A 27,221-nucleotide genomic window follows, 5' to 3' on the forward strand; every position below is an offset into this window, starting at 1 on the left:
GCATTGCACTGGTTGGTTCGGGTGATGGGGATCGATACGCACGCGAGCAAAACGTGCTCCCCAACCCCAACACCACCACGAACCAACCTTCCTTCCCATTCCTCCTCTATCTCCACGCCCCCTGCTTTGCTTCTCCATCACCATCAGACATCAGTACATAAAAATCAATGTAAACGCCGCATCGGCCACTTGCATTTTTTCTCTTCGATCTCTTCCACTCCACAACACACACTCCACTTGCCCCCCGCTCGGCTCCTGCTCCGCCTACGCGACCTCACTGCTCTTATCGGCCATTTCTACTGATCACGTTGTCCAGTCAGTAGAGCCGTTATGCTTTTTGTGCTCTCGGCTTTTTTATAATAGGGTGGGTTCGCCACTCCCGTTTCTAGCCTGAACAGTATACACGAAAAATATATCAGTTCATTAGCACGTGATTAATTAAGTATTAGGTTTTTTCAAAAACAGATTAATTTGATTTTTTTAAGCAACTTTCGTATAGAAACTTTTTAAAAAAACAGCGTACCGTTCAACAATTTAAAAAACGTACGCGCGCGGAAAATAAGGAAGAGGGGTTGAGAAAAAGGAGTGCTGAACACACCCATAGTGTTCTAATCATACATTTTTAAGTTGATGCCCGAATGAGACTATAAACAAGAACTGCTCTATGTGGCACCAATTTTTACTTGTACTAGTACATGGGAGTATTTTGTTTACTACAGTGGTGGTGTTTGGTTTACTAACCTACTAAAATAATTAATTTTTAGTATCACACATTTGTTCTACTAGATACAGTAGAAACAATATACACATTTGCGCGTCAGGAGTTTCGAAAAGACTCCCCCACACTTGTTTTGTACCTTGTCTTTATTCAACAAAAAAAATAGAAAGCAAAATAGGCTTCCACCGGGGTAAAATACCGGTGAGCCAAATTTTATTCAAGTAATTCTAGGCACATGAAGTGCCTAAAATTACTTTTATTTTATTTCACTTTTATTTTGTTTTTATTTATATTTATATTTTATATTTTTATATTTTTTTAATCATTTTTTATGACAACAATAGAGGTGATGGGTAACCTAGCAGGGTGGACATATGTGACGCAATGATACACAGGGTGTTTCGAATTCTTACCAGATAGGACCTACCAAGCTTTGATTCGGATGCAAGAATGCAACACAACTTTGCATTTGTTCTGCCTGGTTCCTTGAGCATCTGTCTTCTCATAGTCCAAGGAGCGTGGTATGAATGTTGAGGTTATTGTACACTGCTCCTTAGTTGTCTTTTTATTTCCTGCAAAAGGTTAGTGGACAACAAATACCCGAGGGACTATAAAAAAATGAAAAGATTTTATCATAGCCTCAAGATTAGTTGTTCACATCCATGCTAAAAAGGAATTGGATTAAAAACTTAATGAGCATAGATCCCATAAATTTGCCATAATTTTATTTTTGTCATTTTTTTCTTTTTACTCGAGAGAAAAATGTTTTTTATTTTTTTCGAGAGACATTTATTTTATTCTTAAAAACATTTTTTTTGTTCACCAAACTTTTATCTAAGCAAAACTCATACATGGCTGAGATAAAGTTACATAACATAGCAGAGAAGCATTTGGCAATATACGTACCATGCACCTTGAGAGGTTATATGTTTCTCCTTTGCCTGTTTTGGCAATTGATTTGTTCCTGGCCCTTGACTTACCTCCAGTGTGACTCGTGCTTAAGAACTCACCCATCAAATTGAAAAGTTTTCCTACAGGGGTTAGTACACAAAGGGTATACATCCGAAGTCCATGAAAGTACTATCTCTACGGTTCATTCAAGCAAACTTGACACCACGTCAACTTTGATTAAAGCAAGCTATTTATCCTAAGCATCATGCTTAATTTAAAAAGCCTATGAATGTCGACGACCACCCAAACCATAGCATACGAAAATAGACCAAGGACGCATAACCATGCATGATCAAGCTAGACTCAACTAGAGATAAGTATGAATAAAAGTAATGGTGAATCTTTTGTTGTATACCTGAGTGTGCTTACCGCCGGCATGATGTATATGTTGAAATCTCTAGAGCGGTGGCACGGTCAAATGTGATTGTCGATCTTTCCTCCGTCTTGATGCGGGTTGTGGCAGAGGAAGGCACTTTGACTATGCTAACTCAGGCAAGTGGTTCGATTATGCACACATCTCGGGTGCAAGAACCTTATGCCTTGAAGGCATGTTCCGTCGGCATAATGCTGAAGAGACGTAGGATGCATCTCTTTTCGGGCAAGTATGCAAGTGCCAACTGGAGTAGAGCAGCAAACACCTAGAAAAGAAGAGGGCATTTCCTCTTGCTTGTATGCATGTAGGTGTTGCGGGAGCGACAAGTTGTCCACACCTAGGAGTGGATGAAGGCTAAGTCAAGGCGGCACATGAGCTCAAGAGAGGGGCTGGGTGTAGCCTGGCAGCATGGTTGCTACTAGCAAGGTGTATAGCCATATTTTAAAGACTCGCAGATATCTATCGAAACATTCCAATCATATTCCTTTGTTCTAAAAGATAACATAGGAAATCCTTTCCAAGCATTCCAATTCTTAAAAATATCCTTTAAAGTTCCTTCAATGCGAGCCCTTCGCGGAGCCAAATTTAGGCATGTTCAAGGAGCTTATGGTAGTCACAACTTCTTCTAGAATCTACATCTCTCCAAACAATGACAATATAAAAGTAAGAAATACGTGAGTGGTACCAAACGACTCTCCAACACGTGTCCTCGGCTCCACCATGCTACACCCCACGCTTGCTCGCCTTGTTGGTTTCAACTCTCCCATCTCTCTCTATTTACACGTTGATGGAGGGGGTGGCGGAAGGGATAAGGCTGGCTCGTGGAGCTGTATGGTGTTGGGTCGGTCATGCTATTACCAATCTGGCTAGTCATGGGAGCTAGATAATGTTGTTGTATGTTTTTTTCTTCTTAACCAGAGATTGGGTTTTCGTCACCCATTGCCATTTTTCATCCTCATGCGCACATTGGAAAAAACTAGACCAGACCGACGATCCAACCAGAAAAAATGGAAAAATTGTTATCCTCGGTTTGGTTTTTTCGTCACTCATCACCACTCGTCGTCCTTGGACCTTAGCTTCTTTACTCTGACACCAGCATCGCCTATGGCTTTATCTCCATCTTGCCGCCTTGCACATCATCGGCTTGATCACCTGATCAAGTGCCTAGCTACAACGATGATTTCCTCAACTGGTCGTGTTCAAGAACGAGCGTCATCTGTCACTAAGCTTCAGGGTGCCTACCCATGGATCACACCCATTGTTTTGTCACTAAGATGTGCCCTTTTTAGCATGGCCTCACCGCTTGTGGACTTCTTGTCACTGCTTTTACATGGAACGTTGCTCGCCGTAGCTGTTTTGTTCTACTCGGACTTTAGTGTCACCACTCTCTTCATCTTGATCGCCGTTCACACGACATCCTCGTTGTCTGCATCGGTCTACATCACCCACTTGAGGTCTTCTTCACCTACTTCAAGTATCGCTGCCACATCTTCTTCTAACGGACATTGTTGCTACTTTAGCACGGTGGTCCAGTTGCCCTTGAATTAGCCACTGACATTGCGGTTTGGCTTTCTCATCATTTTTATCCCTGACTTTGGCTACATCGACCACGACTGCTTTACACAACTCGCTCAACCACGGCTTCTTCGTGCCCTTAGATTTGGGTACCTCGACAACATCACAAGGATTATCGTTATCAAGCACTCTCATTAGTTTATTCTCCAATCACATGGATTTGGTGCCCCACCCAAAAAGGAGACCCAACTCCTAATAACCCTGCTAAGTGATAATTCAATATGGATTCTACGTCTCAGGCTAATTTAGGAGCGACTTTGTGATAATAAAACCACCAAACAAAAAACATTACCGGTGAAAAATCAATACACTGGTAATTTACCCGCTATTCCGGATGCTCGCCAAACCTGAAAATCCCTGAGCATTAGCATAATACTCCCTCTATTTCTAAATGTTTGACACCGTTGACTTTTTAACACGTGTTTGACCGTCGTCTTATTTAAAAAAATTTGTAAAATATGTAAAACTATATGTATACATGAAAGTATATTTAACAATAAATCAAATGATAGGAAAAGAATTAATAATTACTTAATTTTTTTAATAAGATGAATGGTCAAATATGTTTAAAAGAAATCAATAGCGTCAAATATTTAGAAACGGTGGGAGTATCTTACTATACCATTCAAGGCTAGTGTGGTTGGAGTATAGTCTGGATGTACGGGCGAAGCTAAATACCTGAGCACGAGCACGTACATAACTCATAAGTGGTTTCGCAGGTTCGTTATTTGGAGTGAGCGAAGCATTTTTTTTTTCCGACCGAAATGAAAAAAATAAAAACAGCTTGCATGTGCTCGGCATAAATCAAATATAAATTAAACAACACTCGAATTATTATTCATTTTGAATAGCGGTGTTGATTGATCATTGCAGTAGGGCAGGGCGTGGATAGCGACCTGTCCGGCACGCCGGCCACGCTACACCCACCACCTCCCATGTCGCGATTTTATTTGATTCAAATCACGGGGATTAATTTAAAAAAGCACAAGGGGCAAAAGCACGCTTCTCCTCGCTAAACACGTGAACATGGACGGCCCAGATTTTCTGGCAGGTTTTAAACGATAAGATCGATCCCCAACTAGCACAGTAGTTTATCATTCCTGTCACTGCCTCGTGGGCCTCACCTGCCTTTCCTGCACGTGGCCCAACTCATCGATCGGGTCAACGGTCAAACCGGGCGGCTGGGTCACTTGCTGCTAGCGACGACGAGGCTAGAGTATTTATATAAGCAACCCAAATCGTTGTTATATCTAGTCTCTGCAGCCACATTTATTAGTCCAGTGGTTATAGTGGCCGGAGTAACACTCTAAAATCTTAAGTTCAAATGAATTTTAGATTGGATTATTTGGGAGCTAAATTCCGTACTTTATAGGCTAAGTTTTTAATTTAAAATTACTGCATATATCCAGTTGGATGTAGAGGCACACTTCTCTTAAAAAAACTCTCTGCAGCCACATGTGCTAAGCTAGCTTAATTAGCACTAATACCACTCTACTTACACATGCAAACATGTTTATATTAGTACACCGTACTATTTATATACTCACTCCGTTCCTAAATATTTGACGCTGTTGACTTTTTAAAACATATTGGACCGTTCGTCTTATTCAAAAATTTAAGAAATTATTAATTATTTTTCTATCATTTCATTTATTGTTAAATATACTACTAGTACTCAAGTTTTTGAATAATATTTACAAAAATTTTAAATAAAACAAACGGTCAAACATGTTTGAAATGGCCAACAGCGTCAAACGGGAGGGAGGGTATAGTAGCACAACTTGTGTGTTACGGCCCTCGTGGACGCACATGTACAAATATCTTCATCATGCACGGGCACGATAAAAAAGGTGCTTACTAGGAACAATTTACTTATTTTTTATTCTTCCTTTTGCACACAATTTTTTCCCCCCAACTTGTCTATGTTATGTACTTTGTTGGAAGATATACAATCCATATGTATGGTATGAGTTAAATATGCGCCTAAATTTGCCCACGTCAGAATGTGGAATGGTGTAACTAATGACTTGCGATGGTGAAACAAATTAACAACCCCTATTAGATAATAGTACTAGTGTACTGCAATGAAAATGGACTTTTACCACTCTTACATCGATCTCTTTCAGAGCATTTATGCGCCGTAATTCCTTTCCATCTTAGAGCAAGGAATAAGGATAATAGCGCGTTATAAGTCTACTCTAATTTTACGTGAAGAAGATATATAGAAAAAAAAAAGGTTAGCTCTCATATAAGAGATAGTTCTAACACGTGCCCTAACACAAATACATTAAATGTATCATTGAGATAAAGACAAAGGAGAAGAAAAATTAAAGTTATAACCTTATAACTAATCTATTATACGTGTTGGTTTTAACTTTTAATATGGACTACTTTCTCCATTTCAAATTGATCATCATCTTACGTAGATGTACCAAGACCAAAGGAAGCTTCTCTCGTCCTATATTTACTCCAGTAACAAACTTGGTGTATGCATCATTCCCACTATTCTTAGATGCATATATCAATATCCATTTACTCTAATGCACAAAAACGAATATACTTAATAAATGAATGCAAATATGATATCATTTAGAAATAACATCAATAAAATTATATGATGATCAATTTAAAACGGATGGAGTAATAGGTAGTAGTAAGTTATATTATGAAACTTGCTCTTATGAAAATAGCATTGTTGTCACTCAATTGATCTTTTTTTATGACAATAGTACAAAACTGCCCGCAAGTTAAGGAAGGGGAAAATAGCCTTAAGGCTTGAGTAACTCTTGATAATGATAGAATTCGTCTTAAACTTAACCATAGGACCGCATGAACCTTCTGGGAGAAGCACACGTGATTTTATATTTTTCTTCAAAGGAATACGATGTGATCCACAAAGTCCTAAAAAGATTTAGTAGTAGTATAAAACATTGTCAAAATTCGGATCGAGCGAAACATATGCTCCACCACTGCCTCCTAACATGTAATGTAAAATCTACAAAGATACAATAAAAAAAAAAGTGATCGTAAAACACTTCCCACGAGAGGAAAGCAGGGAGAGAGAGCATGGTATGGAGGGGAGGACGCTGACATGTGGGATCGAGCGAGAGCAGAGGCTGATTACCCGGAGGGAGGTTACACAAACAGGAGATAGGAGGGTGAGTCTATTCGACGGGTGGTTGCGGCGGCTAGGCGAGCGATCCCATAGGCCCAAGCCACCATGTGAGCGCACCGATGATCCGAAAATCGCTCTTTCAAATTCTATTTTTTAATATATATTTTTAGATTATCATTATTTTATAACTATTTTTACTATAAATTATACTAGATAAATTCATCCTAAAGATGTCAAAATCTTTTATAATTTTTTTAAGATAATTATAAAGAAAAATTATTTAAAAAACCTTCTGTTTTTTTAAATAAAGGTCTATATATAAATTTACGATATACAAAATGCATGCAAACTTTCTATTTATAAACTTTATTATGTATAAATACTCGTTATTTCAGGGAGGCTGAAAAGAAAATTAGTATATACTGTACTTTATTATTTGCAGTATACAAATCGTGGAGGCTAATCACGGAATGATGCGCATATGCATGATTTGTGTGGAAACATGCATACCACACGTTGATAGCGAAAAATAGGAATTGCGGGCGATTTAACATGGTATGGCTAAAAAAAGGAAGATGAGTGAAGCGGTGATGGTGCGGCTGGCGGACGCGCGAATGATCGCTAATTAGGAGTGTAGACATAGGAGGAGTGATAATACCGAAAATACCCCTGGACACTAAATATGATTTGATTTGAGTGATTAGCCATGGGACCCATGTGGGTTTTGTTATCTCCTCTCCTCACCACCAAAAATCCATTCCACCCCATACCCATCCCCACCTTTCCTCTCCTCCTCCTCCTATTCTCTTCTTCTCTTGTAGGAGTCCTCTTCCAAATCAAATCAAATCTAGAAGAAGAAGAAATCGAGATCAAATCGATGAACCTTTGGACGGACGACAACGCGTCGATGATGGAGGCGTTCATGGCCTCCGCCGACCTCCCGGCCTTCCCGTGGGGGGCGGCCTCCACCCCGCCGCCGCCGCCGCCGCCTCACCACCACCACCAACAGCAGCAGCAGCAGGTCCTGCCGCCGCCTGCAGCAGCTCCGGCGGCGGCGGCGTTCAACCAGGACACGCTGCAGCAGCGGCTGCAGTCGATCATCGAGGGGTCTCGGGAGACGTGGACGTACGCCATCTTCTGGCAGTCCTCCATCGACGTCTCCACCGGCGCCTCCCTCCTCGGCTGGGGCGACGGCTACTACAAGGGCTGCGACGACGACAAGCGCAAGCAGCGCTCCTCCACCCCCGCCGCCGCCGCCGAGCAGGAGCACCGCAAGCGCGTCCTCCGCGAGCTCAACTCCCTCATCGCCGGCGCAGGCGCCGCCCCCGACGAGGCCGTCGAGGAGGAGGTCACCGACACCGAGTGGTTCTTCCTCGTCTCCATGACCCAATCCTTCCCCAACGGCCTCGGCCTCCCCGGCCAGGCCCTCTTCGCCGCCCAGCCCACCTGGATCGCCACCGGCTTGTCCTCCGCCCCCTGTGACCGCGCCAGGCAGGCCTACACCTTCGGCCTCCGCACCATGGTCTGCCTCCCCCTCGCCACCGGCGTCCTCGAGCTCGGCTCCACCGACGTCATCTTCCAGACCGGGGACAGCATCCCCAGGATCCGCGCCCTCTTCAACCTCAGCGCCGCCGCCGCCTCCTCCTGGCCCCCCCACCCCGACGCCGCCTCCGCCGATCCCTCCGTGCTCTGGCTCGCCGACGCGCCCCCCATGGACATGAAGGACTCCATCTCCGCCGCAGACATCTCCGTCTCCAAGCCACCACCCCCGCCGCCGCACCAGATCCAGCACTTCGAGAACGGGAGCACCAGCACGCTCACGGAGAATCCCAGCCCGTCGGTGCACGCGCCGACGCCCTCGCAGCCAGCCGCGCCGCCCCAGCGGCAGCAGCAGCAGCAGCAGAGCAGCCAGGCTCAGCAGGGCCCCTTCCGCCGGGAGCTCAACTTCTCCGACTTCGCGTCCAACGGCGGCGCCGCGGCCCCGCCTTTCTTCAAGCCCGAGACCGGCGAGATCCTAAACTTCCGCAACGACAGCAGCAGTGGCCGGAGGAATCCGTCGCCGGCGCCCCCGGCCGCCACCGCCAGCATCACCACCGCGCCGGGGAGCCTGTTCTCGCAGCACACGCCGACGCTGACGGCGGCGGCGAACGACGCCAAGAGCAACAACCAGAAGAGGTCCATGGAGGCCACCTCCCGCGCCAGCAACACCAACAACCACCCGGCGGCGACGGCGAACGAGGGGATGCTGTCCTTCTCGTCGGCGCCGACGACGCGGCCGTCGACGGGGACGGGCGCCCCGGCCAAGTCGGAGTCGGACCACTCGGACCTGGAGGCGTCGGTGCGGGAGGTGGAGAGCAGCCGCGTGGTGGCGCCGCCGCCGGAGGCGGAGAAGCGGCCGCGGAAGCGCGGGCGGAAGCCGGCGAACGGGCGGGAGGAGCCGCTGAACCACGTGGAGGCGGAGCGGCAGCGGCGGGAGAAGCTCAACCAGCGCTTCTACGCGCTGCGCGCCGTGGTGCCCAACGTGTCCAAGATGGACAAGGCGTCGCTGCTGGGCGACGCCATCTCCTACATCAACGAGCTCCGGGGGAAGCTCACGGCGCTGGAGACGGACAAGGAGACGCTGCAGTCGCAGATGGAGTCGCTCAAGAAGGAGCGGGACGCGCGGCCGCCGGCGCCGTCGGGCGGCGGCGGAGACGGCGGGGCGCGGTGCCACGCGGTGGAGATCGAGGCCAAGATCCTTGGGCTGGAGGCCATGATCCGCGTGCAGTGCCACAAGCGGAACCACCCGGCGGCGCGGCTGATGACGGCGCTGCGGGAGCTGGACCTGGACGTGTACCATGCCAGCGTCTCCGTGGTCAAGGACCTCATGATCCAGCAGGTGGCCGTCAAGATGGCCAGCCGCGTCTACTCGCAGGACCAGCTCAACGCCGCGCTCTACACCCGCATCGCCGAGCCTGGCACCGCTGCCCGGTAACTCAACTCTAGCGAGGAAACCCAATCGATATACTCTCTACTCTCCCCAAGCCGGCGTAGCCATGGCCAGAGCTTCAGGAATGCCAAGAAGACGACGAGACGATGATCAAATCATGTTGTTGTTGTAAAATTAAGTTTAAAGATCTGTGTTAGGATTGATGGATGGAGAGGATGATTGATATCAACTCGCAACTCAAGCTGAAGCTGCTGCTGCTGATCGTCGTCTTGTTTTTGATACTGATAGCAGCGGTTGGTATTTCTTTTCTTCCTTTCTTTGTTAGCAGGAAGGAAGGAAGGGAGGAAAGAAATCATCGGCGATATGTTGGTCCTTGTTAATTACTAAACCTAAATATGATAGACTTTGTATATAGGATTTGGTATTGTACCATCATCATGCCAATGAACAAGGGAGGAAGGAAGGAATACAACATGTTGTGGTGTTTTTGATCTCGTAAAAAAAATAAAAAATGCAATGGATATGCTCTTTTTTTGCTTGATCAATCAACTCTATTATCTCATCAGCACTTTAATGTTTAGCAACTGCAAGCAAGGAGATGAGGAGGAATGGTGGTTGGTTGGTTGGATGGATAGTTATTCATCCTGTTCATGTCCTGCCATAGCCCGTAATGATCCATCTCTTCTTCAACGGAGAGCAGCACGGAGAAGACGACCTGCACACACATGATGGGGACATGGTCTTGCAGCACATGTGAGTTGGGTGGGTAGATCTCGCCATCACAAACAGGCAGTAGCACAGTACGATTAGCGACCGAGGGAGAACTGAGAAGCAAGCAAAAAGCAAAGTAGGAGCTGCTCTTCTTGGCTTGGCAGCACAAAAACGAAACAGACCAAAACAAAGCTGGATGTGCGTGTGAATGATTGATCATCAAAGCTAGGTTTAGGGCACCCGCAATGGTTATCTATAGGCTCTCTACAAGATATTCATGTCAGCATATTTTCCTACATGAAAGAGATTAAATGAAGAGAGAGCAAATCTATCTACTAACCTGGAGATAGTCTATAGAAAAAAGAGATAATGCATTAGAGAGCTATAGATATCCATGTAAACATACTATTGAGGTGGTTTATTATTAATTTAGTCTATTACTGAGATATACATGTTTTATAGAGAGCATTTTTATAGAGAGCATGTTAGTGATGAGAGATGAAATGAACGTGGACATGAAGGACATGGCAGGCCAGGACCAACCAACCAGCCCACCTCATCCATCCAACAAAACAAAGCAAATCAAACGCAACAAGAGAGATACTGTACTAGTACAGCAAAATAATGATAATTGATTTTTTAATTTGGTCCGTGGGATGGGGCAGAAAAATGCGTGGGTGGCGTGCGGCTTTTGTTATCGCGCATGTGACTCGTGAACAAACGGGCCATCGGTGTCGACAAAAGTAAGTATCTGGCCCCAGCTCGCTCACTCATCACTATTCGCTCTAATCTCCACATGCGTTTCAACATGTCTTGCTCCAGTAGCTCCTTTTCTTATTTTTATTTTTTAAAAATTCTTTGCCTGTTGAATTCTCGTAAGCAAACAGCAAAGACTAGAAAACTCCTGTTGTTTATGCTTGTTTCGGGTTGATGATTACGCACGTTTTCGTTAACAGTAAAATTAAACAAGTAATTAATACTAATTCTCTCAAATAACAAGCACCAGTGGTCTAGTGGTAGAATAGTACCCTGCCACGGTACAGACCCGGGTTCGATTCCCGGCTGGTGCAAATTCATCTTTTTTGCCACGATTTCAGTACAAGCTTCGCTCAATTATTGGTATGAGCATGTGACAATCAGCTAATCTTGTCTGCTTCCATCTCCAGAAAAGAAAGCCGCCATCAATTTGGCACCCACTGTTGATGCCAGACTGATATCTTTGTAAAGAAAGACGGTTAGTGTATTAAAATCCTATAAATTCGTTTAGACTTTTTTGGATTAGCATTTCAGCATGACATTGACTGGTACCCCTAAATGTCAACCGACAACCGGCACAATTTGATTAAGCATCCATCAATTCATTTCTCTCTTCTAAAAAGGAGAAGGCAAACCGCACCCAAAATGAATCGATACACATTTTCAGCTTGCATATTCTATGGACAGGTATGTTACAGTGTAAAAAAAAACAAAACAACAGTATGCTTTACATTCTCAAGAAACTAGCATGAACTCGACCTCTATGTAATGGAAAACTGTACAGGCTATGTACTGGCACTGCAACGCAGGCCTCCTGCCCCAAGTTGCGAGTAATGTATGGGTGAAACTGTATTTTGCTGTTGTAGCAAGTCCCCTTTGTGGCGCTCTGGCCTGTGTGAGAAATTGCTAGGCCAACCAAGCCAAAGAATAAAACTTGAAATGATCACACCGCTAATGATCTGAGCTTAACGTGGTTCATTTCGCACGCTATGAATGCTGATAAGAATGCCGCCCACTGGGATTTGCAGGAGCCGATGGTAGCGCTGGAGCTGTAGAAGGTAGCCGGACCAAGGCAGGCTGAGGTGGTGGTGCAGTAAGGGCGTAGGTCAGTCTTGACGATGAGCTCTCAATGAGCCCTGCAACTCCAGCAGCAGAAGACTGTGCATTGGATGGGAGGAATAAATCGTGCTTCTGGTCCTTGTAAGCACTCCATACCTAAGAAAGAACACATTGTTATTTTACTCACGTCTAGTGCTCATTTTCATTTAGTGCTGTTACTTCTAATGATCCCAACTTCGAATATGAACTACGGAGTACTCGAGATGGATGAACTCATCAGTAAGTTACTTACATCAGAAGAATTCAGAATTTCACGAACTTTAGCACAGTGTGCGCCTTCTGTTGCAAAAGCATGAAGCACCTGCATAATTTAAGAAAAAAAAATATAAAACAAGGGGCCAGCAGACGTACAAGCAGAAGAGGCCAAATCAAACTACCAAAACACATCATTTAACCACAATGAGATAAAACAATTGCATCCTCTTTTAACCATTCATCAAAATATCATATCTATGCCCTGAAAACCCTTGTTTTTTCATTCTAAATTTAATTTATGAAATTATTTCTCAAAAGCTTCATGCATTTTCAGGTTTTCAATCTTTCAGGGCTAGTGTAAACTCCTGGTTTAGTTTGATGGATACAAGTCAGTCCATCTAGGTACTGAAAACAAGCATAAAAGGATGACTGGTTCTTAGTTAAGGACACTTCCTAACTTATGGCTATCATCTGCCTAAATAACATATATGATCAATTCAACTTTGTTTTGATTGCACCAAGCTGATGCGGAAGTCCCATGATAACTGAGAAAAATGGCTTAAGACGGTGCTTACCTCCACTGCCAAAACACGCCCAATTGAAGCCTCTGATTCATTCCACTTCATTTGGTTACACAGTCCCTGCCTGCCACCAGCTCGCCAATCAAGAATACCAAGCAGTACTTCAACAAGGCCAACCCTGTTTTCAATCATAGTTGATGAATATGTGTTAATTTTTTGCAAGACACATGATTCCATGCAAAAACTAGAATGAATGAACGTAAGCCTTGTTATCATTTGTTTTGCCTCAGAAGGACTGAACACATCAGAAATGCTGATTTAATTTAAACAAAAGATTACTAGCTTTTCCATTTTCACTCAGCAGAAATAAAAAGAGATTCAGTACAATAGAATTTCTTTGGTCATGTTAGAAGTACAGAAACCTTTTTTTTTTTTTGGAGAGATCCTACATAGTGCCAAAATTTTCGTGTTAAAATCAAACAACATTGATTCCTTAAGTTATCCCTACATATGTATGATTTGAACAGCTTACTTTAGCCCCTGTGCAACAAGTGCATCTCTAGCCCGATTGCCAGCACCAACAACACGCTTTAGTGTCTCTAGTGCCAGTATACTTCCACCTTGCCATCCAATTGCTTTCATAAGCAATGGAACAACCTGCAAACAGTTGAAGCAAGAAAATATTTAGGTAGGTCTTTATATGCCATTCATGAAATAATGTGCTATGCGTCAATTGGATAGGACTTCATTTTTGGTTTCTCCTCCAATCAATTGTGAGAAAAGAGAAGTAACAAGTTATTGGAAGTCAATATTCAAAAGACCTTGACTAATAAAGACATTGAAATAGAGCCACAATGACTATTCAAAGTTGTAGGTTTTGCACTAAATCAATAAATCATTCAAGAAATGGAATCTTCTCAGGCCAAAACATTTGAACACTACAGGGCCAAATGTAATAATTACATTGCCATGAATGCATTCTAGATGACCAGGTTCACACTAAACTTAAGTGCCATCATGTCACTAAAAACTGTACTAAGTCAAACCACAAACCATACTGTTGGATAAGCAAAGAAATTAGTGTGTAAAAAAAAAATCAATACGCAAGTACCAAGAAAATTAAAACAGAAAAAAGAAGGGTTGCAATTCAATACCTGAGGAGTTCCTGCACTTGTGGCTGCCATAGCTTCTGCACAAGTAGTGCTGGAAGCCAGCTGATGCAGCACTCGCAAACAACTAAGCCGGACACGTTCTTGTGGAGTCTGCACGGTAGAGTCCGCCGAGTTCTCTTGATCGCTAGGTTCCGCTTGCAACCTACTTGTGGTTTGTCCGGATGCCATAGTGTCCCGTCTACCCTCATATGCCATAGCTGAAACCAGCTTTGGAACATAACCTAGGTAACCAACATGGTCTGCAAGGGCTGGATGAACACGCAACAATGAAACCAATGCAGCAGAAAGCAGCAACGGAAGCTCCGGATCAACAGCATTCGCCTCATAGTGTGTGGCAGCAACTGATGAGACATACTGATCTAGCAGCCCTTCTAGGAACCTTTTAGGGTTTCTCAATGGAAACTTGGGATCCTTTAGGAAGAGTCTCACATAAATACCTCCAACCTGAAATTTGCACAGCATGAGAACATATAGCCCAATTTCAGGAAATGAAAATAATAGGATGATTCTAGACTAAACACTACCTGTGGCTCATCCTTCATTACATGCTGGCCAGATGCTTGTTCAGGCACATCCCAATCAACAACACGCCCTTTCATCTGCTCTTGGTAGAGGTCTGTGGCCATGGTTGACAACTGCGCAGAAAGAGAAGCTGCCATTGCGGGTGTCCATACAAGTTCAGGGGTTTCTGTGGTCTGTTCAAGACATGAAACAACAGCTTCACCAGGCCCATCTCTAATTGCAGAAACCAAACCATCAGGTAAGAATCTAGCAAGTGTGATTGCCACCCTGGGACCATGCATTGGCTGCCCAACAAGTTTGCCCAATAATGATGCAGCTGCAGCTCTTTGCTGCATAGGGATTTCCTCTACACAACATAAAAAAAAGTAAGTAATATGTTGCAAAGAAGTAGATCTAAAGTATTGGGAGTAAGTTAAAACATGAAATGATGAATACAAGTGAAAAGCAGTAAAAACAAAGCAACTCTGTCGGATGTTCAGAAACTTTACTGGAATTGAGTCTGGCAATGTAAACATGAGAAGTTTTTTGGATTTTTTTAAAAATGGAATAATTAGAGGAGAAATTATGCATAAAAGCATCAGCTTGTAAAGAATGCTAGAAACATGTAAAAACATTAAGTGTTTGAAATAATGATAATAAGCAGATCATCAGCTCATAGACTCAAAATCTCATATGAAACAAAACACGCTAAAGTAAATATTATCACCTTCAAGTGGTAACATAAGTTCTAGAATGTACACTACACCACCATGCTTGGCAGCAGCCCAGGCCAGCTCCGGTGTGCTGGCTAAAGAATAGAGGACAGTAAGGGCTCCATCCCTGCAAGAACGATTGCAGTGCAGTATCTGGAAAAGCAAAATGAGACTTGTTCTTTCTGCAACCATGGCTTCCAAACAAGGCGCATGCTTCGTCAGGAGAGAAAGAACGCTTAGGCAAATTTGTGGGATGTTGCTTTCAGGAGGAACAGGTAGCGCAAGACATTCAAAAAGAGGTGTCAACCGTTCCTTGGAAGCAAAAACAGCAGCCAATCCTGGATTACTGGTTAGAAGATTCTGCAGTAAAAAAATAAAATGCATTTTAAAATGTGCCTCATAGGTATAACACATAGAACTTACAAAACTTCTCCTGAAATGGTACCTGTAGTGATGTTAGCCCACTTCGGAGGTTCATAATCACTTCAGAATCTCCATCTGTTACTCCTCTATTGTGTTTTTCCAATGAATCTTCTTCTTTTCCTTCATTCGTTGAACCACTGATATCACCATTTTCAGTGACTGATGTCTCAATAGCTGTACCACATTGATGCATCATATTTTCATCCAAACTTAATGAATTCCACTTCTGTACTAGCTCTGCTATAAATTTAAGCAGCGCGATGCAAAAACCTTCCTGGTCACTTATTTCATAATCTGGTTGGTTGTTGTAAACTCTCAAGTACACATTACCAACATTCAGTTCTTTTGATAAAGCTTGGTATGTGAAACAATGTGATTCCGTCAAATCATATGAACCATCAGGTCCTTGGCTAGCACGCTGCTGGTCTACAAATTTGAGGAGCTCACCTCTGGTGGAAGAATTCCATATGATCTGCAACAAGGAGAGTTATTAAGCTAAACATCACATGCATACATTCATCTAATAGTATTATATTATTGTTAGATAAAAGTGGTGTTGCATACAGAACTTATAATTATAATTTCTCATTGTCACATACAATAAAATAGTACTAGATTATTGTGAAATATTACCTCCGCCCCAAAATATAAGGAGTTTTAAGGTTGGACACAGCTATTAAGAAAGTTGGTGGAATTGAATGGAGGAAGGTTGTGATTGGTTGAGAAAAGAAGGTAGGTAGAGAATTTGAATAGTGGAAAGTTGTGATTGGTTGAAATGAGAACGTAGGTGGAGAAGTTATATTTTGGGAAAAATTTTGAAAGCTAGAAGTAGTTATATTTTGGGACAGAGGGAGTAACTACATTGAGCAGAAGGAGAAGAACTTATAGTTGCCCCATATAAAGCAAATATTGATGAAGCAACTTATAATCAAGAACATGATAAATATTGATGAAGCAAATTGTATGGATAAATGAATTAGTCGGTCTTATGTTCATTTCACAAAGAGAAAAACAAGAGTGCCATGCCCAGTCAGGAGTAATCTGAGAATGTGTATGCAACTATCATCGCTACGATTTTTAGCATGTCGAAAAAAAATCCACTCTAATGATAATTCCCTAAATTGAGCTTAACACGCTCTTGCATGTGTTTGTCTGCACATAACAATCACAGATGATGCACGTTATGGTGAGGAACAAAATGCAAAAATTTCAAAGATATACTAATGACAATGATCATTGGATTGATGGAACACTCCAGGCATGTAATACAAATGAAATTTAATCTATTACCTCTGGTGACTCCAAATTTGCATTCAGATTTGACAACAGTTCTTTAGGTGGGTGGTTTCTCAGCATATCAGCAAGCTTCGGAGTAAGAAGCGCTCTTAGTGCATCAAAAGCAGATTGATTAGATGGGCTTATTCCATCACCACCAAGACCACAAAGCCTTGACAGAGCCTGAGTTGCATGTACAGCATGCAGATTTTTAGCAATCTGCACCCTTGCACCAACACCATGTGCTTCACTTGTTGCATTCTCTTCTGCTGTTGAATCGTACTGAAGCAATAGAGGCAACACATACCTGCGAGTAAATCTTAATTAGATATATCATTCACATAACTTGGGATTTCAGTATGCCATTCCCTAATCTATCTATCCAGATTAATAATAGTAATTGCAATTAGGATAGCAAGGCATTACCATAAAAATCCAGCCGCGAGCAGAGAACTTTGCAATTCTGATGACACTGATATATTAGCAGCTGTTTGCAGTGCAGCATCCACAGCCGATGGAACAAATTCAAGTTCTGTACTGTGCACAATATCCTCAACAAGGCCACCAAACTTAAGAATCTCAGCCCTTCCTGACTCAAACTGGCTGAGAACCGCAAATGTATGCATTATGTTGGTGACTATTCTTGCTGCCGGTTCATTTGCTGGGGTTGTGGGCTGAACAATGCACATGCAACGAGAAAGAAGTGTTGCCAACAATGGGATACCACCATCCCGTATAAGCTCTTCGCCATTTAATGAAGATGATGCGCATCTAACAAAGCATGAAGCACATAATCCAGTTGATATTCAATCAAAGTAAACATTATCTTAAAAAAACATAGGTAAAGTCAGTTTGTCTTCACTTACGTCAGCCAAATTAGCTCTGAAGCAGCTATCAAAAGAGGGGCTCTCTCAGACGAAAGAAAATTGCTATCATCCTTATCTACAGTGACTGCATTTAGCAACATTGGATAACCAGCATACTTGAATGGTTCCAAGACATGTCCATATCTCTTGTACAAGATGCACTGTGCCCTGAGTAAGAGTAGCAGCCTCCAAACTTGTGGTCCCTGCAGTCCCTGCATACTTGCCTGCATGTAGATAATATACTTAGTGATTACCCAGCAGTGTAAAACCGTATGTTAAAAGGGTGCATTGAAAAGAAAAAAAAAAACTTAAGGGACTCTCCTTTTTCACATATAAACCAAGAGTTCCAACTGCATTCATTTGTAGTTAAGCTTAGCTAATCAATAAGATAATTCAACTTTAACTAAAAAAATGAGTATGTGAAAGATTGCAGGATATCATCTGAGGAAGAAATGAGTATACCTGCAATCGTTCGTAAGCCTTTTGCACAGCAACAAACTTTTCTCTTCCCTCAGGATTCTTATCTGGATGGTATTTTATTGCCAGCTTACGGTATTGGCGCTTAAGCTTCTCTTCGTCAATGTTTTCAATGTTGTTTGTCAAATTGCCCGAACTTAACTCAGATGACTGCTTGCTACTGCCGTTCTCACCAAGGACAAGATCATCAAGAGAGATCTCCAGTATCTTACAAGCATCTTCTTCAGATAGATCCATTGGGCGACGAGTTAACTCTTCACGCCACATTGCCAACAATGACTGCAAAAACTCTACATGTTCAACAATGGGCCAGTTAGGAAACCTAATCTCGTCACATAGGTTCCGGAGGTAGTATCGGTGGCACCACATCTCATCTTTCAGATTCGGGTAGGTCACAGGTGGCATAGGAGCATAATCATACAATGAATGACAATGTTGAGCCAATTTCTGAGGAAAGTCACCGAGATGCTGCAGGACCTGAGAAAGCCAGTCGTATGGACAGAACAATTTGAAAATTAGATTAAAAACTCATGATCTCAAAGTAAACATTTTAACAAATAACTAGGGTGGTAAATACCTGACGAATTAGATGCTCCGCCCGCATCTTGTGGGTCCATATAATCTCTGGCGTGTCAGAATCAGACACCATTGCGGCAGCAAAAGCTGAAGGTCCACTGCGTTCTAAGACATACAACAATGATTCTGGGAGCAGTCCACCTAGTACACTGCGCTTTGCCAAAGGCAATGATGAAGATACTGCTGCCTCTTCACCACCATGAAATGCCTGATGAGTATGTGTGGCTGAAAAGAGTTGTGCGATCGATAGGAGATTTGAACCGGGATATGCCAATGCAAAGTAAAAGGCACCGGTACTATATAGTCGAATCATAGCTTTGGGGTTTCTTGTGACAATAGCCTTAAGTAATGAGGCAGCTGCTTCAACAATGCTTGGTTCCCCAGTAAGCATAGCCTATACCATTTCAAATTTATCATTTCCTGTCAGTGTTCGATAATAGAAGTAGACAAAAATAAAACTATCCAAAAGCAAGAAAGAAATAATATGAAAGAATGAACAGAACATTGAGGAGTTAAAGCATGAAATTTATACATGTAAGAACAGCTTGTCGAGAATATAACCAAGTCTCCTTGGGACTATTGGTTGTCTGGCAGTGCCAATGAACTATAATTTATTGTTTGACTGCAAATTTGTAAATTCTGTAAATTACAATATATATACACAGACTATAGGAGACTGTCCTACAGTAATTTTCCAAAAAAAAAAAGGAGCTATAATTTTCAGCACTGTTGTATTAAGGAAAGATACTTCATCAGCATATCTTAATTGTTGCATTATGCTTAACATCCATGCTTCTAACCATAGCCTAAGCTATCAGTTGTAAATTAAGGGTATGAAAGCTCTTCTTATACACATGGCCAAATAATAATATAGCTAGGTCATCATACACAAACTAGTCCCCGCATGATAGGGGAAGCAAATTTGGAACTAAGTACCTGAGCAACATGAGGAAGGCATCTTGGACTTGACAATATATGTTTCACCCTAGGAGTTGGTGTCACTATCTCTCCTGCATCATCAAGATCAGAATGTGCAGATGCCATACTGTGTAATATAGACAATGCAGCATCCCCAATCTGTAAATAGAAATACATTTTGCATAAGTGCTAATTGATGAGTAAAATAAAATTGTCGTGCATGTTTGCATGTCGGTTTGATACCAGGCTGTAGATTCAATACCTGACTAGGAGTAAGAACAGGCACTTTAACAGCAAGTGCCCAACGGAGTTCCCGGATATCACGTAATCTTTTCCAGTCAGACATACCAGAAGCCCAACATTTGGTGGTCCAATCAATTGACTTCTTTGACCATAGCCTTCTGATAGCATCCTTTTCTAGAGGGCCAACTTGTTTACCGTCTTTGTCAATATACATCCACTCTTTCAGAGGTTCCATAAATGCAGTTGCCGCGATCAGGTTAGACTGCAAAGGAATAGCTGTCCGCTCAGATGCTTCATGAGCGACAGTTAACATATCAACAGCCAAAACACATCCTCCAACCAAAACACATGCTTCAACATTTGAAAGGTCGTTCATCAAGGCCTACAAAAACATGAAGAAACTTACTCAGGCAGATTTCTCAGAAAAAAAGTATGTTAGGTCAGCAAAATCATATTAGTTTTTTATAGTAGTCTGAAGTCATGAACATGTTCTAGAGCTATATCATCGCGTTTATGGATTCTGGACTTCTGGTGTACGTGCAGCAAAGTCCACATGAATAGAACTTGTCGACATTCCCATATCTAGTATACTTATGCCCATCTTATTTGCTGATACAAAAGAAAATGGGAGAAGTGCAAAGAGGTAATTCAGCTAGAGTACAACCAACCTTTAACAGTAGTAGCAAGCGATGTCTTAATGCCCTATCATCTGTTCTGTCCAAGAGAACAGTAATATGTGCTGTGCCATCAAAAGGTCCAATAACTTTGTTATGTTGTTCATAAACTATAGCCATTGCCCTTGAACAAAGTTCTCTTACAGAAGAACCTCCTCCCCCACCAAAACCATCCAATCTTCCCAAGTCACACCAATCATCAGATGAACCCAGTTCATCAGGGACTGCACCATCCACAGTAAGACCAATGTCTGCATCGCACAAGAAGCGGTGATACAGAGCTCTAAAAAAGGCAACAGGATCACGCAGTGGGAAATCCTGTGCTCGGTAATTGCTTCCACTTTCAAGAAGAAGGCGCAGATAGTATTGGCCCACACAGACTTCTTTGGACAAGCTAGGGTAGCTAACTGAAAACTCAACATAATTCCATGAAATTCGTGGTAAGGTTTCACTATCACTGGCATCCTCAGTGACTGAACTTCCAGGGACAATGTCATCAGTTCGTTCTTTCTCAACATCAAGGCTATGAACTTCAGCTTGCAATGCCTCCCTTAATTCTTGTCTAGTGCGTTCATTCCATATCAAGTCTGCTCTATTGTGATCAAGACTGAATGCTCTCCAAAATCCATACCAGTTGCACAGTAGCCTGCCAGATCCAACAGGTGTGTTTTCCACCACAACCTGTGCAGGGACTGAAAAATCTGAATGTGCAGAGTTAGCAAGGTCACCATTGCCATTGGAGTCCACTAAATAAGCATGTGAATCCAGCTGTGGTGCCCCAGTTTGATGATTATTTTCATAGAAGGCCTCAGGTACAAAACCATGTGGAACTGCCTGAGAAGGATCAATACTTATGCCTGGAGAAGGGGTATATGCAGTAGGGTACTGATTAGCATGCCTCTGATGGACATCTGCTCCAAAGGGACCAACATTGGTGTGCCCAAAAAAATCCCCTTCATTGTTATTTGAGGGCATCCCTTGTTCTGGTACAGCCATACTCTTGCCACCACGGGACCTCCTCTGCTGAAGTATCCGTTTCTGCCTTCTGCTTAATGGTACTTCATCATACTGGTTCTGAGAATCTTCATCTGATCGTGTGTGAAGATAAGCAACAAGTCCAGGGGGAAGTATTCTTGACAGCAAATCCAGTGCAGGTTGATAAGAATCAGCCCAGAGAGCAACAAGCTGCCGACTAACATCACGTCGCTCACCAGCAGGGTAGAAGAAAGCATTCAGTAAATGCCTCAGAAGAGCACCATCCTTCAAGGCAGCATCACGCATGGACTCTGCTGCTATTGCATCTTCTTCAGCAATTGTACGCATAATAACAGAAACAGTCTCCCTCACACTTTCAGCAGGATGGGCAAATAATGCAAACAAACGACGGCGCAAACCAGCGACTTGACGTAGTAGCTCAACAAATGTAGCATGTTGGGTTGTTTCACCATGGGGTTCACAAAGCATAGCTTCAAGGACTTCCACAATGGACAATGACAGTAATGGTGAAACTGATAGTGGCCTTAATCTGTTAACAAGGATTGGAACATAGACTGGTTGTGAGAACAGTACAGACTTTGCATGCATGTAAGTAGCATGTGATTCTCCCCTTGTATCCGTTAACATGGATGTATCACCAGGACCACCACCAATTAGCATAGCCACAAGTCCAGCAGCCTCAGCTGCTACTCCCTCTGAACCATTTCTAAGCAAACCCATTATTCTCCCTACAGCCACAGGAAATGCCATCACGTGTGCTGACACACTTCTTGATGTGAGTAGCCTCCGTAAGCATGCGACAAATCCCATTATTGTCGCTGCTGCTTTTGGTGATGGAGGTGGAAGAGGAGGAGCATCAGCAGGAAGGTTCTGCGGTGTAGCTGGGAGAAGACTAATTAGAGCCATTAGGACCACTTCAGGTACTTCAATATTGACAGGCACTCCAGTATAGGGTATGCATGCATTGAACTCCCTTATTCTACGCCACAATCTGATTTTTGCTCCAGGAACAGTGTCGGATGAAACTACAGCCTCTTTAGCAACAGTAGCTAAATGTTTTATGTGCATGCTAGCAGCTTCCATATCAACAGTGTGATGGGATATGTGAACACGGGCTACTCCACAGGGTGGATCTATGCGATGACCAGGCATGGTCAACCTTGGTAGCACTGGAATGGCACACTGGCTCTGAGTAAGGAGATTAAAAAAGAATGTGAGGTGCCAATGTGAGCATGGTAATGGTAGCAAACAAATGCAAGATGAGCATGGCCTAATAAGTAAGCAAGGTGAATATTTTGCTATCAAGAAGTCATTATGGTCGCAGTCTTCAGAGCAGCTTTGCTCAAGTACAATTCTGAGTCAGTATACAATCCCCTAAAAGAAACTAAGAAACAGTTATACAATTACATATTACATATAGGAAATAGCAGGATTAAATAAGCACTCATTACAAAGGGGACATATATGGTGTTTATCTCATTACACTGTTCAGTAAATTTCTGGCTTTGACAAATTAGATGTGTGTCATGTAAATTGTACTCTTACATACAACTTCTGAGGTGTAACTGAAATTGTCGAACAGAAACTATGACTTAAATGCTGACCGGAATATGTGCCTTCATCTTCTATTTTTTAAAAAAGTGCATCACTAAATCCGTGGTGAAGTACAAATAAGACAGTCATGCTCGCCACACACCATAAATTTGAGCATTAAAATACATCAAGGTGGACCTCAATCATTTTGTATCTTTGCAATTCCATATTGAACTCAAGTGATATAAACTGACTAAGATCGAAGTCATACCTGGTTTTGTAAAACATCAAGAACTGTTGCCAGTAAACTATCACGGGATGTACTTGCATATACCTGAGTGAGGAAACAGCCAAGAATTAGGAGGCATTCGTGGTATTGTGCATAGAGACTATGCATGCATACTTACATGAATCGGGCAACCATCATTGAATTCGAATGCAAACATCTGTGGTTCTTCTGCAAATCGCACAAGGGCACTTACTGTTGAGAGAGGTCGAACAATGATAGCCTGAAAAGAAAATATTCAGAGCAAAGAAGTTAGAACCCTAACATGCTAAAGATAAAGGGAGCAAGGAAGGAGAAGCGGTCTTGCAAAAGAAACTCCAGAGGAGACAACCATGTAGAGGGTGCAACAAAAGACTTACCCATGGCCCATGGGCCTCATCCCTTGAAACTACAATTACTAGTAAGTTGATTTGGCAAGGGGTGTAGAAAGTTGATGCATGTTCATATGTAATCAAAATTTTACGAATAGTTTGTATGAGAACAGGTGAAAAGAAGCCAACGTCTACCTCATAATTCTCAGGTCGTCTTTCGACAAGTGAAGTGTTTGTAAGAACAAGCTGTCGAGAAACGGAATCACCATGATCTCCAAGTCCCCCCCTTGGTCCAATACCCAAGCTCAAGCTCTCAATGCTAGCAGTGCCATGTGCAGCAGGACGCAATCTTGTTACTGACCATTCTCCATGCCGAGTTTCAGCAGCTCCAACAGCCTCGTTTGCTGGGAAAAGAAGTTACACCAGTTTAAGTTTCTGCTCCCTTTAGCGCAATAGATACGGGATTATGGAGCTCATACATGACATATACATGGAATTCATTGACAGTTGAAGGTGACATTTCATACTGAGTCAGTTCGTAATGATTTGGAACCATAACCCCAGTTAAGGTGTTGCCTAGCATCAAAATCATATGAATGGCAAGGTGCCATACGAAGATGATGCACGACAGTCACATAAATAGGTGTAGAAAAATGGTAGCACCAAGGTGAAGCTTATCGTTGCAAGAGATTCAAAGCCTACCTCTCTTTGCTATGAAGTCAGTAGCTGTCATTGACTGTGAATTGTCCACATGTAGTGATACTCCAACCATCGAGTTGGCTGTTTTTGTCTGTAAGATAACCGGCATTAGGATGTTACATCAATCTGTGTAATCTGCATATCATGTAGAAAGGAATGGAACGATTGGACAATGGGATGACAGAAGGGTGTACCAAATATGATATAATCAGAGTGTTTGTACTGCCTGAAGCAGCCATAAATGCTTTGGACTTCCTCCCATAAAGGGGGCATAGCACAAAACCTCCTCCTTCAGCAGTCCTCTTCCCATAGCTATCCCCCAAGAGAATGATAGCAGGAGAATCCATATCTCTAAAGTCCAAGCACCAGCGCAGATCACCAGAATGTCCTTCAAGGAGCTCAATGCCCACTGAAGTAACCTTGAGTTTCTATAGAGAGTAGATCAAAACCAGGAACCAAGAATCAGATACCAACAACTGGTGATTAAACAACAGTATATTCCATTGAAACAGCTTTGAGTGAGTACATTTCATTGGAGATATGCTGAAAGTAGCTATCTCATCTAACTATGCATCAAGTTAATAAATTGTTGGCTGCAGATTTCAAATATTTCTAGTTTTCTACCAGCTAGTTATAGAACTCAGTTTTAATTAATAGGTGTTGCAGCACCTGATTCCGAAAAAAAAGGTGCCATAGATAAGACTATAACAAACCAGGAAAGGAAGATTATTGTAAAGGCACATTGCTTTGTTTCTAATAGTAGTCCAATTGGTAGCATGTTAACCAAATTTGGTGCTGTGACAGTATACAGCGATTTGTAACACAAGGACATATCATAAGCAACCAATTTGGGCATAAGCTTAAGGCTTCAGTTCAGAGCGATGAAACCGCTCTGTTTGCCATTCCACTTTGTTTCACTAATTAGCCAGTTCAGCTACATGAGGTAGCTTTTAATTATAATAAATATGAGGATAATGCAGTTAATAGCACTTCTGTGGATCCGAAAACTAGAGAGAGGAATGGGCTCTCTGAAGCATGAATCATTCAGCGCAGAGTGTGAAGCAGAAATATTTGTAAGGGATTGAACCTTGCATTGCAATAGTAGTGCAAATAATACACAAGACAGCAGAGGTGAGAGTGCGAAGGAAGATCAAATTTGGGATAAGACGATGGAGGAGAGCTTACGAAGGGCGCCCACTCGTGGGTGCGGCGGCGGAGGTGGAGGACGGGGAAGTCGAGGACGGGGTGGACGGGGCGCAGGCGGTGGAGCTCGGTGAGGATCCCGGCACGGAGCGGCGAGGAGAAGCGCAGGGCCTTGAACTTGCCGCGGGCGTCGGTGCGGAGGGTGAGCGTGAACTCGGTGGCGTTGCCCTCGGGCGCGGCGCGGTCGAAGCCGTAGGAGGCGTCGTAGGAGTTGGTGACGGCGAGGGTGGCCGGGTCGAGGGTGACGAGGCCGGAGGAGGCGATGCAGAGGATCCGCCTGTACCTGCCCCTCCACGAGTGCTTGACGACGAAGTACCTGGCGAGGTACTCGGGCTCCTCGGCGGCGGCGGAGGAGGCGGAGGAGGCAGAGGAGGCGCGGGGCGAGGAAGGGGAAGACGCGTCGGGCGCCGGCGGCGGGGCGGAGGCGGCGTGGCGGCTGGCGAAGTCCATGGTGGAGAAGTCTATGCGGCGGCGAGCATTAGGGTTCCACCAGTGGAAGGGGAAGAAGGCTCCGGGCGGCGGGGGCTGCGCCGGGGAGTGGCGCGAGTGATTCGCCCCCAGCGCGGCCGATCTGAGCGACGAGATCCCCCACCCGATCCTGGCCGGCGATCGCCCGCTGGGTGGGTCGGTCGGTGCCCCCGCTCTCCGGCGGCGGCGGCGGAGAGATTATCCTCTTCTCGGCTTTGATCGATCGGATTGATTGCGTTTTCCTCCTCTTCTTCTTCGTGCGATCTCGTCTCGTCTCGTCTCAGTTAGAAATCCTTTCTTTGTTTTTTTTTTTAATTTAACAAAAACACATGCGCTGGCTTGGCTAATGCCCTTCTCCTTCGTGTTGGTGTCGTGTCGCGTTGTAGTCAGGAAGGAAGGAGAAAGAGAAAGAGTCCCCTCTCCTTCGCTGTATGCCTGTCTCTTTGGGCTGTTTAGTCGGGGAAATAGAAATTTTTGAGTGTCACATCGGACGTTTGACCAGATGTTGGAAAAGGTTTTCGGATACAAATGAAAAAACTAATTTCAAAACTCGCGGGGAAACCGCGAGACGAATCTTTTGAGCCTAATTAAGCCGTCATTAGTACATGTAGATTACTGTAGCACTTATGGCTAATCACGGACTAATTAGGCTCAAAAGATTCGTCTCGCGATTTCCCCCATAACTATGTAATTAGTTTTTCTTTTTATCTATATTTAATACTCTATGTAAGTGTCTAAAGATTCGATGTAATATTTTTGGGAAAAAATTTTTGGAAACTAAACAGGCCCTTTGTCTAGGAGAGACAAAACCTTATTCCTCTCCTATTCACTCAAACTTATGAACAGTGTACTCTCCTAATGTAATTTTGATAAATACTCTAGATCTATAAACTTATTTATTGTAGATGGTATATTTGATAAAAT

The 27,221-nt window shown here is 43.3% G+C and overlaps 2 protein-coding genes and 1 non-coding gene across 3 annotated transcripts; 2 read left to right on the forward strand and 1 right to left on the reverse strand.

Annotated features, from left to right (window-relative positions):
* Window positions 1-7,450: 7,450 nt before the first annotated feature.
* Window positions 7,451-10,135, forward strand: LOC127752573 (transcription factor MYC2). Its single transcript, XM_052277984.1, has one exon. The coding sequence runs from the start codon at window positions 7,610-7,612 to the stop codon at window positions 9,704-9,706; it is 2,097 nt and encodes a 698-aa protein (XP_052133944.1). The 5' UTR covers window positions 7,451-7,609; the 3' UTR covers window positions 9,707-10,135.
* A 1,236-nt stretch (window positions 10,136-11,371) lies between these two features.
* On the forward strand, window positions 11,372-11,442 carry TRNAG-GCC (transfer RNA glycine (anticodon GCC)). The gene has a single exon. It is a non-coding gene; the product is annotated as a tRNA-Gly (tRNA).
* A 267-nt stretch (window positions 11,443-11,709) lies between these two features.
* LOC127752826 (dnaJ homolog subfamily C GRV2) lies at window positions 11,710-26,653 on the reverse strand. Its single transcript, XM_052278258.1, has 22 exons — window positions 25,812-26,653; window positions 24,821-25,054; window positions 24,630-24,717; window positions 24,123-24,331; window positions 23,738-23,839; window positions 23,602-23,664; window positions 20,796-22,985; window positions 20,147-20,509; window positions 19,903-20,043; window positions 18,968-19,360; window positions 18,376-18,867; window positions 17,914-18,137; window positions 17,474-17,818; window positions 17,063-17,354; window positions 15,795-16,244; window positions 15,364-15,709; window positions 14,660-15,003; window positions 14,118-14,579; window positions 13,496-13,620; window positions 13,018-13,141; window positions 12,480-12,548; window positions 11,710-12,343 (listed from the first exon to the last, which is right to left on the reverse strand). Exons 1-22 carry the CDS (start codon window positions 26,277-26,279, stop codon window positions 12,116-12,118), a joined length of 7,752 nt encoding a protein of 2,583 aa, XP_052134218.1. The 5' UTR covers window positions 26,280-26,653; the 3' UTR covers window positions 11,710-12,115.
* Between the last annotated feature and the right edge of the window lie 568 nt (window positions 26,654-27,221).

The sequence above is a fragment of the Oryza glaberrima genome, chromosome 10, assembly GCF_000147395.1.
Source record: "Oryza glaberrima chromosome 10, OglaRS2, whole genome shotgun sequence".
NCBI classification, from domain to species: Eukaryota; Viridiplantae; Streptophyta; class Magnoliopsida; order Poales; family Poaceae; genus Oryza; species Oryza glaberrima.

Excerpts from the sequence above, each read along its gene's own strand:
- LOC127752573 (XM_052277984.1), top strand. The coding sequence starts at position 7,610 with ATGAACCTTTGGACGGACGACAACGCGTCGATGATGGAGGCGTTCATG.
- LOC127752826 (XM_052278258.1), bottom strand. The coding sequence starts at position 26,279 with ATGGACTTCGCCAGCCGCCACGCCGCCTCCGCCCCGCCGCCGGCGCCC. Across the intron at positions 19,361-19,902 it reads GCCTTCCTCATGTTGCTCAG|GCTATGCTTACTGGGGAACC; the intron begins GTACTTAGTTCC and ends GAAATGGTATAG. Across the intron at positions 13,621-14,117 it reads CAAGTGCAGGAACTCCTCAG|GTTGTTCCATTGCTTATGAA; the intron begins GTATTGAATTGC and ends AACTGTTTGCAG.